This window comes from Strigops habroptila, chromosome 3, assembly GCF_004027225.2.
Source record: "Strigops habroptila isolate Jane chromosome 3, bStrHab1.2.pri, whole genome shotgun sequence".
In the NCBI taxonomy this organism is placed as follows: Eukaryota; Metazoa; Chordata; class Aves; order Psittaciformes; family Psittacidae; genus Strigops; species Strigops habroptila.
Window position 1 is genome coordinate 48,215,384 of NC_044279.2, and position 13,435 is coordinate 48,228,818.

The following is a 13,435-nucleotide window of genomic DNA, read 5'->3' on the forward strand; positions in this document are numbered from 1 at the left end:
GTATTTTGCAGATTTTGGATGCATTTTGAAACACTGTATAAGAGACGGGTGGGGAAGGCCTCTGAATTTCATGGTAATACTTGTCCTAGATGCTGATTGCTCCAAGATGGTCAAATATTTTTGCTGACCAGAGCAACATCAATTCTTGCACAATAACCCCTGCTGGGTACACCAATGGAGAAGGATAATAAAAAATTTGCTAACTATGTTGCACTTCCTACTTGAAAATGTTGGCTTGACTCATTTAGACAGAGGTTACTTTTGTTCTAGCTTTTGCAGTTCCACTTACTCTCACTGCAAAGCTACTTTAAGATAAAAGCAGTGTAAAGGGAGGGTCAGATGGCCTCTCAGTTTTGAACATTACATCCTCTTCTCAGCAAGAGTGGCAGTGGGCTCTACGCCCATCCTCAGAGTTCCCAGAGACACCCAAGAGAGAACACTAAAATGCATCTTTGCTACCTTTCATAAACCCACGTTTTCATTTAAAATTCAGCAAAACAGTAATTTACCGTTAGCTGAGCATGCCGCCTGTACTTCTCATTTTGTTGAGCCTGTACCGGCAATGGCCCAGTGGGAAATAAAGTAAATGGGCTGTGCCATTCAACACGGCCCGACCTGTCCTGCAGCGCACTTTGGGCGGGCGTCCATCTCGCCGCAGCACAGCTGGAGAGGGCTGGGCTTTTTGTCTGCCCTGTTGAACTCGGGGAGAAAGCCTAGAGCCTTTGTTCTACCTCAGGCCATGAGATTTCTAACCAGAGATCCGACACCTCAATCTTCCCGCTCACGGTAGCAGCGCAGGACCGGGCTTCGGGGCTTGCTGTTCAGCAGGACAGCGGTGCAGAGTACTGAGGGACACAAGCCGGGTTGCCGGGCGTGCAGCGTGCACATCAGCAGAGCCACCCCTGCGCCCGCACCCCGCGCCCTCCGGCAAGCTCAGCACCTTCCTTCCCCCCGGCCGCGCTGCCTCCTTCCTCCGCCCGCTGCCCGCACGGTGCCACAGGGGGCGAGGCAAAGCGGGGTGCGCGGGGGCCGCCCTGCCCCGGAGGGGTCCCCGTGGGGGACCGGGCGGCCGCGGGAGGCGCGCAAGGGGGCGCCGCCCCGGCTGGCAGCCAGGCGAGGTGACCCGCCCGAGGCGAGGCGAGGCGAGGCGAGGCACGTCTCGCTCCTCTCCGCGTCCCGCCACTCCGCGGAGCAGGGGCCGCCCCCCACCCCGACCCCCCACAGCCCGGCGGCCGAGGTGGGCTCCCGCCGCGCCGTCGCCGCCGCCCACCGTTCACGGCGAGGCGGGCCGGCGGGGCCGGGGGGCGGAGGGGGAGCGGCCGCGCACGGCGGCGAGGTGGCTCGGCAGCCCTCCCGGAGGAGCCCGGCCCACCTCTCCCGTGCAGGCACCCCCTCCTCCTCCCCGCCCCGAAAGAGGAACTCCCCGCCCGCGCGCAGCCCGGCCGCGGCGGAGGGAGAAGCGGCGGCAGCGGCGGCAGCGCGCCCGGCCCCTCCGCGCAGCATGGCGCAGCAGCGCCCGCCGCCCGCTGCCGCCTGAGGCGCCCCGCGGCACCGAGCCGAGCCCGCGCCCATGGCGGCGGCGCCGCCCGCCCTCAGCTGGGCGCTGCCCCTGCTGGCGGCGCTGGCGGGCGCCGGCGGCCCCCAGAGCTTCGAGCTGCCGGGGGCTCCCATCGACAACATCGAGGTGAGCAGCGGCGGCGTGCTGGTGGCGGGTGGCAGCTGCCTCTACGAGCTGCAGCCCGAGCTGCGGCCCCGCCACCGCGTGGTGCCGGCGGCGGCGGGGCAGGTCTGCGGGGAGCCCCCCGGCATGCGCAGCAACCTGCTGCTGCCCTACGTGGAGGCCGGCGGGAAGGGTGTCCTGCTGGCTGGCTGGACCCAGAAGGATGGCACCTGTGAGGTGTGGGAGCAGCCGGCCTATCGGCAGCGCTTGAACCGCAGCGAGGTGGTCAGCTGCCTGCCCGACGGCTCCACCGCTGGAGTCGTCTTCCAGCTGGCTGGCGCCTGGTACCTGGCAGTGGCAGCCACTTACTCGACCGGCAGCTATGGGAACTATCTGGGCTGCGAGCCTTCCCAGTCGGACAAGGCGACCGTCATCACGGTGCGTAGCATGGACAACCTGGAGTCCAAGGAGGAGCTGGGCATCATCAAGCGCAAAGATGAGCCTTTGCACTTTGTTGACGCGCTCCAGTGGGGAGATCGCCTCTTCTTTCCCTACTACACCTTGAAGGCCAGGGTGGGCAACAGCACGGAGCCACCGAGTATGGCTGTCCTGCGGCAGCTGCGCCCCTCAGAGGGTGGCCTTACTTTGCAAGGGCACGTATATTTGGACTGCGGGTGCAGGACCCTCATTGTTTCCTCCAGCCTCGTCCGCCAGGGTGAGCGGGGCTGGTGGGTTGGTGTTTTCCTCTACAAACAGGATGCCAAGGCCTGGAATGCCACCGCTGTCTGCATCTTTGCGATGGAGGAGATGAAGGAGCAAGCCTGCGCATCCACGCACTTTGTCATGAATGGGAACAGCTGTGTAAGTCTGGGCATTGTTTTGCTAAGCACTTGTCCTGCACGCTGTGGTTGATGCTGTTGCTGTGGCTGGTGTCACTGTGCATGAGTTGTTAGGTGTCTCTGACCTGAAGGCACATGAAGTTCATTGGGGTACTTCAGAGCTGCAACAGGTTTGGCACATCAGCCCTGGTTCCATCAGCCCTAGTGATTCCTCCAGCGCTTTCTGTTTCTAAAAATCTGACCCCTTCCCAGATCCTGTCATGTCATTCCCACCTGCATCTTGGGATAGATGTGTCTGAGGAAACACCTGAGGGCATCCTGGGTTGGGCCTGAGGCTCAAGCTCACCACTCCATGTGCCCTTTTCTGGCAAGGATTAGTCGTACTTCACTGTTTTTTTCATACAGCCTAGATAAAGCATTTCCTACCTTATTCTGTGCATTCACATCTCATGTCATTGCAGCTACATCAGAAATGAAAAAAAGCCCATCAAATTGACTCCTGTGCACTGAGCTGTGTGCGTTGTTATCCCCATTGCTCACTAGTTATTTATGGTTGCTTGTTTGGTGGTAGGTGTTTCCCAAACCTCCTAGGATTGGCCTTGCTCAAGAGGGCTCACAGCCACCCCCCTCCCCAAACCCGTATGCGCAGCAGGCAGAAATAGGCAGTAGGTCTTTGTTGTTGTTGTGGTTACACTTTCCCAGGCAGTGGTATCACATGGAGAGCCCCTGGTCACCTACTTCTGTGACACACTCTGTTCAGCTCCTTCCTCCTTTTGATGGTGAGCTGGGCACATGGAGGGCAGGGTGAGCAAGGCTACCAGCTTTTCTGTGGCGTTAGTAAATAATAAAGAAATGAACTAAAAAATAAATTCGGGAAGCTAAAAATATGATTCAGGCAAAGAAAGTGCTCTTGCAAGGCCTGTTTGTGCTTTTAAGTCACACTCAGAAGTCTTTTCAGAGCTGCAGCTGAAGGAGCAATACTGGGATATGTCAGGGAGAATGGTAGGGGGTCGAGCAAGCCATCATGAAGCAAGCCCTGGCCTTTTGCAGTTCCCTCACCATTAAGGCATTTTGCAGCTTAACCTCTGAATCCTTGCTGTGCTACGATGGGAGTTTATCGAAAACTCCTTGGAAGACGTGTGGTAGATGTACTGTCACTCCTTGGCTTCCCTAATCTAGCCCATAGCAGAGCACAGTGCTGAGATTCTTCCAAATACAAACTACCAGGAGGGCACGTGTGATTTAGTGTGCTCATCTCCCTACTGAGCTGTGAGACTACTGCCAGTGTTAGAGGACATAGTTATGAATGAGAACCCCATACGTGGGTGAAACAACTGTGCTGAAGTAAATAATGAAACTCTTACAACAGAGCTGGAGCCAAACCTTTGATTTCAAGTGCGTTTATAGCTTACTGCATGATTTCTGTGCTCTCACAAGGCAGACTTGTGAGAAGTTTGAATTTGAAGTCTCATCCTTATCCCAAAATACCTATTGGCTAGCTGGATTTTTAATTTGCATTATTTGTTCCTAATTACTCATGGAGTTTCTTCATGAGGTGCTTTCTGAGCTTGCAAACCAAAAAATAAAAACCAGAAGAGTCTCATGGATTTCATAGAGTAACAATGCAGGTAAAGATAAGGTGGGTATTTCTGTCTGACTAGTGTTCCTCTCAGTCCCCCATCTCCATTGCCTCTCAGTGCCTGAATATGAAAAATCAACAATCCACTTGCTTATGGATTAGTCTGATTCAGATCAGACTCCCGTAACTCCAAAGTTACTTTCATGTCCCAAAAGGCTTGTCCCTTCTGGAAACGTAGATTATATTTGGGTACAGTGCTGATTAATCCCAACTGTAAAGGTGATTAAAAGGATTGTTTGCTTAACATTATGTCCCTAACTATGGTGATGTTATTAATCATGATATTTTGGCACAATAAACACAGTTTACCACTGACAGGGAAGATAGATTTTGTAAGATAGAAGGACATCTGGGTGTTGCGTAGTAATATGGCCTATAACATTATGTAGCTAATTAAGTTCCCTTTTAAGCTAATTACATGTGCTTATGGTGTATAAACATAGAAATAAATGCATGTAGTTCAGCTTTAATATGTTTCTCATACTACAGAAGGTTAGGCTAGGCTATTGCAGAGTAAGTTTGGAGATGACAGGCCCATATGCTGCTGCTTCTGGGTTGTTTAGACCAGATTCTTCTACTGTCTCTCACCAAGTCATGGGAGTCTCTGCAAATGTGGAACATGTTCTTTTTGGACTCAGAAGCGTGCAGGCTTCAGAACTGGCAGGAGGATGGTGTCCAGCACGTCTCTATCAGTGCACAGCTTGTGGACAAAGTGTGTGCAGTAGCTAGCAGTGGCTCTGGCCAGAATGGAGTGCCTTGTAGCACGGAGCTGTCAGGAGTATATTATAGTACGATGTGTGGGAATGGCAGCAAGCAGCAGTACTGAACATGTACTTTGAAGACCAATCTTTTAAAGACAGTGTTGGGACTGAGCAAATGATGTGTTGCAGTGCTATGATTGCCTGGGGTGTAAGACCTGTACGGTGTTTGTCGTGGGTGGATCATGCTGAATGTCAGCCTGACTTTTGCATTTCAGATGCCATGTGTTGTAGGTTGCTGTAGGTCTTAGTCTTCTTTGCTGGGTACACTTGAATTCTGGAGCTCAGGTGGTGTGATGAAGTACATGGATCACGGAGGGTCTGTCAGTTTATGTAGGAATTAAAAATACAAATGTTTTTCACTGCAGGAGTAGTGTGTAGTCAGAATATACGTTAGAGAGTAGTGGCACTTTGTTTTCCTTCTGATGTTGTCATTCTTCAGATTTCTCCCAATTATTCTGATTACCTTTCGGGAAGACATCCTCTTACCAGTCTGCACTTACGCAGCTGTTTGTGTTTGCACTGTGTTGACACTGTGTGTTAGCGCTGTGCTTCTCAATAGCACAGTGGAAGAGGGACTTAGCCCAAGGTATCTGCGGTCCTAAATTCCCTGCTACACTACTGCTGTATGTTCTACTCCAACTCATTCCTGTAAGGTGCTGAGCTTTCTGGCCCTAACCCAATAAAGCACTTAAAGGCATATTTAACATTAAGCATATAAGTAGTTCCATCATCTTCATGCCCATGCATTTAAAGTTAAGCATGAATTTGAGTACCTTACTGGATTGGAACCAAATTGTTCCATATCCTGTAGGAACTTACTGTAGGTGCGTAATCTCTTTAGCCTCACATTGCTACTTAGGCCAAAGTTGACAGTTGCATGAAGTTTTAGTGCTATATTTGAGTCTGTTGTTGAAAATTTATCGTCTTTAAGATCCTTGCTTAGCAACTTTATCAAAAAGTATGTGACTGCTACAAATTCTGCTCCCTATGAGAGCTAGCTAATTTTGGTTTTGTTTCATGCAGTAGTGTGCACAAAGCATTTTGTCCTAGCTGGATGTGTTTATTCTGGAAATAGAGAGTACTGGATTCCCAGAGACATGATCCCTAACTAGCAAGAGGCAGATTGTCTCTTAGATCAAACTACTTTGAAAACATTTTGTGGTTTCATATTCAGTTTGTTTTCCTCTGTTCCACGTGTCTCTTAGTTTGAGTATATCTACTTACACGCATTGTTGAGGTGTAGGCGTTAATGGACTCTCTAGTATAACCTGCATGTATGTAAGCACATCTTCTTCACAATATCCCTAGTTAATAAATGTGAATTTGCCAAATCTCATTCTCCTTTTTTTTTTCAGAAAGCTGACTGAGTACTAACAAACATTTTTGGTGAATCACAATCGTGAAATTGAAGCTCCTTAGCCAGTACATAGGGGGAATGCTGGAATTTGCCACAAACTTGCTTCAGTAGCTAGTGAACTTTAAGAAAACGTTTTCTTCTGTTCCAGGGCTGAGCGGGAGCAACTAGAATCTTCTATGTCTTACAGAGATCCCAGGATCTTGTGGATCACAGCCAAGCAGATGAGTAGGAGAAGTGCTCAAATTAGAGGACAGGAGGGAGTTGTAGGATGTTACCTAACCACAATGACAAATCTGGAAATTAATTTTGCCATTAAAAAAAAGTTGCATGGGAAGAAAAGGATTCTGCAGTTTTACAGGGAGAAAATAAAAAAAGCGTTAGGCATATACCTGTTGCTGTAGTTAATATCAAAATGTTTATTTTATGATGTGCAAAGGCTAAGTAGCTGTGATAGTTACTAAATGATAAGCTGTCTTGGTTGGATTTTCATCTACTATTTAATGTAAGTAAAGATATGTAACAGTCTGTTCTTTGATTTTTTTGCATTTTTCAGTGGGTGATAAATATGTGGGTTGGTATATGCCCCTTAATTTATTGAGCATGGTTTGGAATCCTAGGACAAATCTTAGCTGTTAGAAGCTCTACTGAAGTGAGATTTTGAAGCCAACAGAGTCACATCAGTTTAATCACGGCCATTAATTTTCAGGAATGACATTTGAATTTGTGTGGTAACTCATTCCAAAATGATTCATGGGCTTTAAGGAAAGAATTACAGACTTCTAAATATCATTTGGTATCAAAATTGATTCTGTAATTAATTTTCTAGTAGCAAAGTCATCTCCTGTGTATTACCAGACTGCTAGTATTTCATCTGATGTTTGATAGATTTCTAGAGTTCATGTTTCTGAAGTGAATAGTTCTGTCTGATTACAATTGGTTTTCAGTTCATTCCTGTTTGGTGTGGGAAGTAAACCATAGGAGACTTGTAAACTCTCACAGCGTCAGTAAGAAGAGTTGCTTTTAGTCATTTGGCTTCACTAAGTGTTCTTAGCGCAAACTTCTGAGAGCCTGGGACTTCTTGAACAGAGGATTTGCTTCCTTGGAATCACAGAGTCTTTCAGCTTGGAAGGAACCTCAGAGGAGGCCTCTGCTCCAGCCCTCAGCTCACAGCAGGGTCAGCTCTGAGATCAGACAAGTTTGCTCTGCCTTTTGTCCTATTGGATCTTGAAACTTCCATGGATGGAGACTGCACAACCTCTCTGGACAACCTGTTATCTTCACTGTCCTCATAGTGATGTATTTTAATCTCCTGTCCACTAGAAACCGCACCTGTTCCAGTTTGCATCATCACCCCTAGTCCTGCATGCAGCTTATTCCTGGGTTCTCTGGTCCCTCTGAAATTGTCTCTTCTGTAGGCTGAACCAACCCAGTTCTTTCAGGCTTTTCTCATAGGACAGGTGCTCCAGGCTCCAACCATCACAGTGGCCAACTGCTGAACTCCAATTTATCAAGATCAGTGCTGTACGGAGAGTCCAAGAACTGAGTGCAGTATCCTAGACATAATTGAACATGTACCAGGCAGAGGAGAATAATCTCTTTCCTTGATCAATCTGGCTATTATTCTGTTGATACAGCTCAGGATGCTGTTGACCTTTGCTGCTGCATGGCTATGCTGTTCAGCCTCCTGCCCTCCAGGACCTCCTCAACTTATATCATCACAGGGGGTTAAACCATCCAAGGTGCAGGACTTTGCATTTGTCCTTGTTGAATTTCTTGGGGTTCTTCTTGGTCCATTTCTCCAGCTTCTTTAGGTCCCTCTGAATGGCAGCCCTGCACTGAAGCACGTCCACTCATTTTGATATCATCCAAGCTTAACCCAGAAGCTTTCAGTGTCTTCCTCCAGATCATTAATAAAGATACTGAGCAAGACATGTCCCAGGATGGGTTCCCTGAGGAACTCCACTTGTAACCAGTGACTAGATAGAGTACAAACCATTAACCAATAGCCTTTGAGCCTGATGATCCATCCATTTTTTTAATGCATCCAGTAGTCCTGTCTAAACTGTAGCATCTCAACTTGAATACAAGGATGCTGTGGGAAATGGTGTTAAGAGCCTTGCTAAAGTCAGAGTAAATGAGATCTGTTCTCCCCTCCTCCACAAATTGAGTCATTTCATCACAAAAGGTGGTGAACCACTAAACCATGTCCTTAAGTGCTACATCTACATATCTTTTAAATAACTCAAGTTAGTTGGGCATGATTTATCCTTGGTAAATCCATGCTGGCTTTTCCCAGCCACTTTCTTCTTCTTATGTCCAGAAATAGCCTACAAGAGGATTTGCTCCATGATTTTGCCAGGAAAGAAGTGAGGCTGACCAATGTGTAGTTCCCCAGGTTATCCTCGGCTTTTTTGAGGATATGTGTAGTATTTGCCTTTATTCAGTTGTTCAAGACTTCCTCTAATCTCCACAACTTTAGAAGTATGAGAGAATGGCCTTGCAGCCATTCAGCCATTGTCATCAGACAGTCTCTCGGCATCTTCTTAAAGATCCCATCTGGCCTCCCTGGCAGTTCTATAAGCTGAGATTTCTTAAGAAATCCCTGGTTTAATCCTCTTCCAGTACTGGTACTTTCTCTCCTTCTTGAACAACGTGGGTTCAAAGGACCAGCAAGGTCAGACAAGTCCAGAGCCTTGTCTGCATCCATTGTCAGTAAATCACCTGACCTATTCAGCAGCTGACGCACAGTTTCGTTGTTTATTCTTTTATTGCTCAGGTGGTGGTAGAAGCTCTTCTTGTTGCCCATAACGTCCCTTGCCAGTTTCAAAACCAGATGAGCCTGGGCTTTCCTAACACCATCCTTGTGTGTCCAGGCAGTTTCTCCTCAGTCGCTTGTTTCTGTTTCCACCACAAAGCTACCTCTCAGGGGATCCCACAAACCAGTTCCCTGAACAAGCTGAAGCCTGGTCTCCAGCTCTGTACTCTGCTGTTCTTTTCTTACCACCGTCAGGATCCTGAACTCAGTTATTTCATAGTTACTGCAGTGAAGGCTGCCATTGATGATTACATTTCCAGTAAGTTCTTCCTTGTTTGTCAGTAGCAAATCCCAAAGAGCACCACCTTTCACTGACCCCATAGGGTTAACAAAGCCTAGGGTCCCATCTCATTCACTTTTTCCCCAGAGCTCTGTAGTTCTGATCTGCGCTAGGCCATGTCTTTAGTATCAGCGTAGATGTGCAACAATGGGTAGTGGAAAATGGAAAATCATCATCAGTCTCTGCAGTGTAATGGATTGAACATGTGTCCCCCCCCCAAAAAAAAAGAAACCTGTTTTAAGAGGTTTAACTGTTTAGCAGATGTGTGTATTCATCCTTCACAGGAAGGAATCTCCAACCAGAGTCACCCATTGCTTCTTCTTGCTCCCTGCTAATGCTTTGCCAGTTCTATGAACTTAGATCTGAGGGTGGAGAAGGGGTGTTTCTGCTGCTGTAGGAAGTCACAAATTTCTAGCCTCCCCATCTCAGGATCAGCCTCTCACTCAAGTGTAGCCTCTGACTGTCCCTCCTGTCTTGCATCATGAGGCTCAGGATCTTGCCTCTGCAAGGTCTCAGTGAAGACCCTGCTATGCAGTGCACAAATTAAAAAACCTCCTGGAAATAAAATTTTGGACCAGTTCATCTCCTCATTCCTTAGCCCTAATAAAGGCTCACTGCACGCACCAATATTTAAGTTTGTTATCTTCTGATATAATAATAATCATCAATGCAGGTGGTTGAAGGGTGCTGAAGTTAAGAAAGAAGAATGAGCTTCCAGAAGTTTTTTCCCTCTAGAAAAAACATGTATGTATTGTTCTAGTGTTGACTAGTCTTGTGTGCTTTTGTATAGCTGCATCTGTTCATTCACTCTGATGCTGAAACCCTTTATTTTCACTTTTTGGCCAGCTGCAATATGATGAAGGCTCTGTGAGCTAAAAATGCTGCCCTTCCCTCTGAGGCACGCAATGTAAAACAATCAGGAGGAAATCAAGACAGAAAGTAGGAGTGTGAATATTGTTGCTGCAGCTGGAATCATACAGAGATAAATCTGAAAATGAGATGCAAAATTGAAAATGAGTGTAAATACCTTTCATGCCAATAACCAAACAGCATAGTGGGGTGAACTTAAAAGCAAAATGTAGGTTAACTCAGGAAATCCCTAGGCTTACCTGTGCACATGAAGATTTTGAGGGACTATAGAATAGAACAGAGGGTAGAACTGAAGAATTAAAAAAATAAAGGTCTTCTAGAACAGTATGGTATTTTCTTTTGCTTTTCTTGGTTTTAGTATGAGCCTGAAAATGTTCCAGGATAGGCAGATAGATGATCATGGAGATGAGTGACTCTTCAAGTACAAAGGAAGGTTAGACTGTAAATGCATTTTAAGGATGGATTTCACTGTGAAAGAAAAAGCTTGGGAAGGCCCTACAGTGCTGACCCCATTAGTCACAGTGGAAGAGGTAAAGGGCTTGTTAAAAAAATAAATGCACATGGAAAAGGGGTGACAGAAGGGTGGAAGCAGCAGCTACACGCTGGAGGGAATGGGCAAGCTGGAGAATAGGTTGCAGAAACGAGAAGGCAGTTTTTGTTGTGACTGCCCACCGTCTAAATTCCCTCTCTTCTTATCTGTATTAGCTCAATGTTGCATTGACCCTCCCTCTAGCAAGCAGAATGAGGGGAGGAGGCTTCCACACTTGTCAGTGTTGGTTCTTCAGTCAGATGAGGAGGATGCACTGATATGACACTAGTTATTTTACTAGTATGTGGGTCAAAATAAAATCTGGCAGCAAAGCTTTTCAGAGACTGGGTGAGTCCTTCCCTCTTCTGTGATCTGATTGTACAGTCCATGAGGAACCTGGGGGAGTTTGTTTTCCTTACGCTACTACATGGTGCACTGCAGAAAAAAGAAATCCTAATTCTGATGGAAATGAAAGTCTGACAGCTTCACCTTTTCACTCCTTAGTGTGAGGGAAGGCTCATTGTGTGCGCCAGTGCAGGAGTTCTATTACCTTCTGATCTAATAGAAAAGTAAGTTAACTTTTTCTACCTCAAAATGCTTACAATCTTTTCTTCCCTCCCATATCTAAAATAGACCTCCATGGTACTGAAGTTTCATAAGTGGGTTTTACTGAAGTTCTGTGCCAGTAAATGACAGTTCCAGTGTCTTTTTCTTGCTACGTGAAAAAAAATAGTATCTTTAAATATGAAAGTTAATCAAGTCTTCTTTTATTCCAAGTGGCTGTTCTTGCAAGCTAATTAAAATAATTCAGACAACTGAAAAAGATTTTAATTGACTTAGGATTGCAGTTTAGAAAAAAATCTATTTCTGTGTGGAAAGAGTTTTTGGGGTTAAGCCAGCATCCTAGTATAAAAGACAGTTGAATTCAGCTGTTACTGTGTCATGGATGCGCTTTATAACTTTGAGAAATGCCTTCACCTTTCTGCAAAATGTCAGTTTTAATGGTCCATTCTCATACCTTGGTTTTTTTGTGTGTACATTGAAGTGAAATAGGTTCTTGCACACTCGGAGGGTTCCTGTCGGTTTAGAAATCTGTCCTTGAGGCTGAGATTCTGGATTTTGTAAGCTGACCCATAGGGCTTGTTCCCAAGGACCTGGTCTTACCTGAGTTCTTGCCCCCCACCTCTCCATGTCTGACGCTCTTTTGTGCCAGCACTGGTGTCTGTGCAGCCACATGTTCATGTGATGAGGAGAATGACTAAATGAAAATTTAGGTACATAGGTAGATGGATTTACAGATAATTCTCTAGCCCATAATTTCCTTAACTCAGCTCACTGGAAAGCATTATATACTAATAGAGGGGAAGGGGAGGCAGAGCTTGTCTGGGGTTGGACCTGTTCAGAGAGCAGGTGATATCACACTTTTGGCAGTATCTGCCATGGAGATTGACTTAAAGCAATTACAGGACTGCAAAGCTGAGTTACTGCTTGTTAGGGAGATACCTGGGCTTCTGGGGAGTTGGTGGCAGAGACCACCTCTCACCTGGCAAATGACTTTATTTTCACACATCAGGGCTTCCTTTCAGCACTCGATCACCTGCAGTCGGGTTTATTTGGTTTGGTTTTTCCTTCCACAAGATACAGGGATTTCCTGCATGATGTTTTCTTTCATGAGCTGCTTACGTGTGTTTGCCACTTTACTTCCTCCAGCTTGGATGGAGAGTTGTAGGTAACATGTTGATTTTAAAGTTTACACAAGTACATTTATATTCTCCCTGACATGAACTTTATACTGCTTTATCTAATTTTTATATTGATGTAATACGCAAGTCTCAACTTCCTTTAGTGTAAAGTAGGAAACCAGAAAGGGGAGGATGAAGCTCAGCATTTTTTGGCATACACACACACAAATGTTTGTGTGCTTGAAGTGCCTCCTTTCTTCACTATAGTTGCATGCCTTTAAAAGTGATTACTGAGTGTATCTGTAGCCTTCATGGTAGGTTCAGCGAGGTGATAGTAAAACATGGCTTCATTGAGAAGAACTAGCAATTCAGAATTAACCCAAGGGCTATGTTCAAAAAAAGAGAAATTCTATTGCAAAGTAACTTGTTGCAGGAGATGTGATCTTTATCACAGATGTGACCAGTTGCCATGTATAAAAAAAGAAGTCATTTCATGTGCCATTTCCAATTATACGTTGCTCTGAAGTTGTGTCAGAATTGAAATGATACCCTAAGTATTGTCTAAAGCTGAGTTCTCTTAGAGTCTTTCCAGGGATTCTTCTTTTTCTTAATGTTTTGCAGTATAGGTGAATGATTTTGTAATAGTTTTTTCTTATATCTGATTTCCAGGAGGCACGATCAATCAAGAAATTACCTACCTTGATTCACTCTGGTTTAGTGGCTGTTTATGGCACGGTTGTTTTGAATCAGATAGTTCTCTTTTTGGGAACAGACGATGGACAGTTACTGAAGGTAAGATGAGTGTGGCATCTTACTGCTCTTCTGTATCGGCTGCTGCTGTGTTCAAGTGGGTAAATGTTTCCTGGTTTAGGCACTGTATTATAAACAGATACAGTCCCCTGAATCTCTATTTCTTTTTTGTTTGTTTGTGAAGTAACTGCTCTATTGTTACTTGGAGAGCAAACTAACTTTCAAAAGCAATTATGTACCCTGCTTAAAATTC

The 13,435-nt window shown here is 46.1% G+C and overlaps 1 protein-coding gene across 1 annotated transcript in view; it reads left to right on the forward strand.

Annotated features, from left to right (window-relative positions):
• The first annotated feature begins 1,117 nt into the window (after positions 1-1,117).
• Positions 1,118-13,435, forward strand: part of PLXNC1 (plexin C1) — a 75,786-nt gene continuing 63,468 nt past the window's right edge. The window contains exons 1-2 of the mRNA XM_030479219.1: positions 1,118-2,521; positions 13,102-13,224. Coding sequence (XP_030335079.1) covers positions 1,571-2,521; positions 13,102-13,224 — 1,074 coding nt within the window. The 5' untranslated portion in view covers positions 1,118-1,570. The remainder of the gene's footprint in view (positions 2,522-13,101; positions 13,225-13,435) is intronic.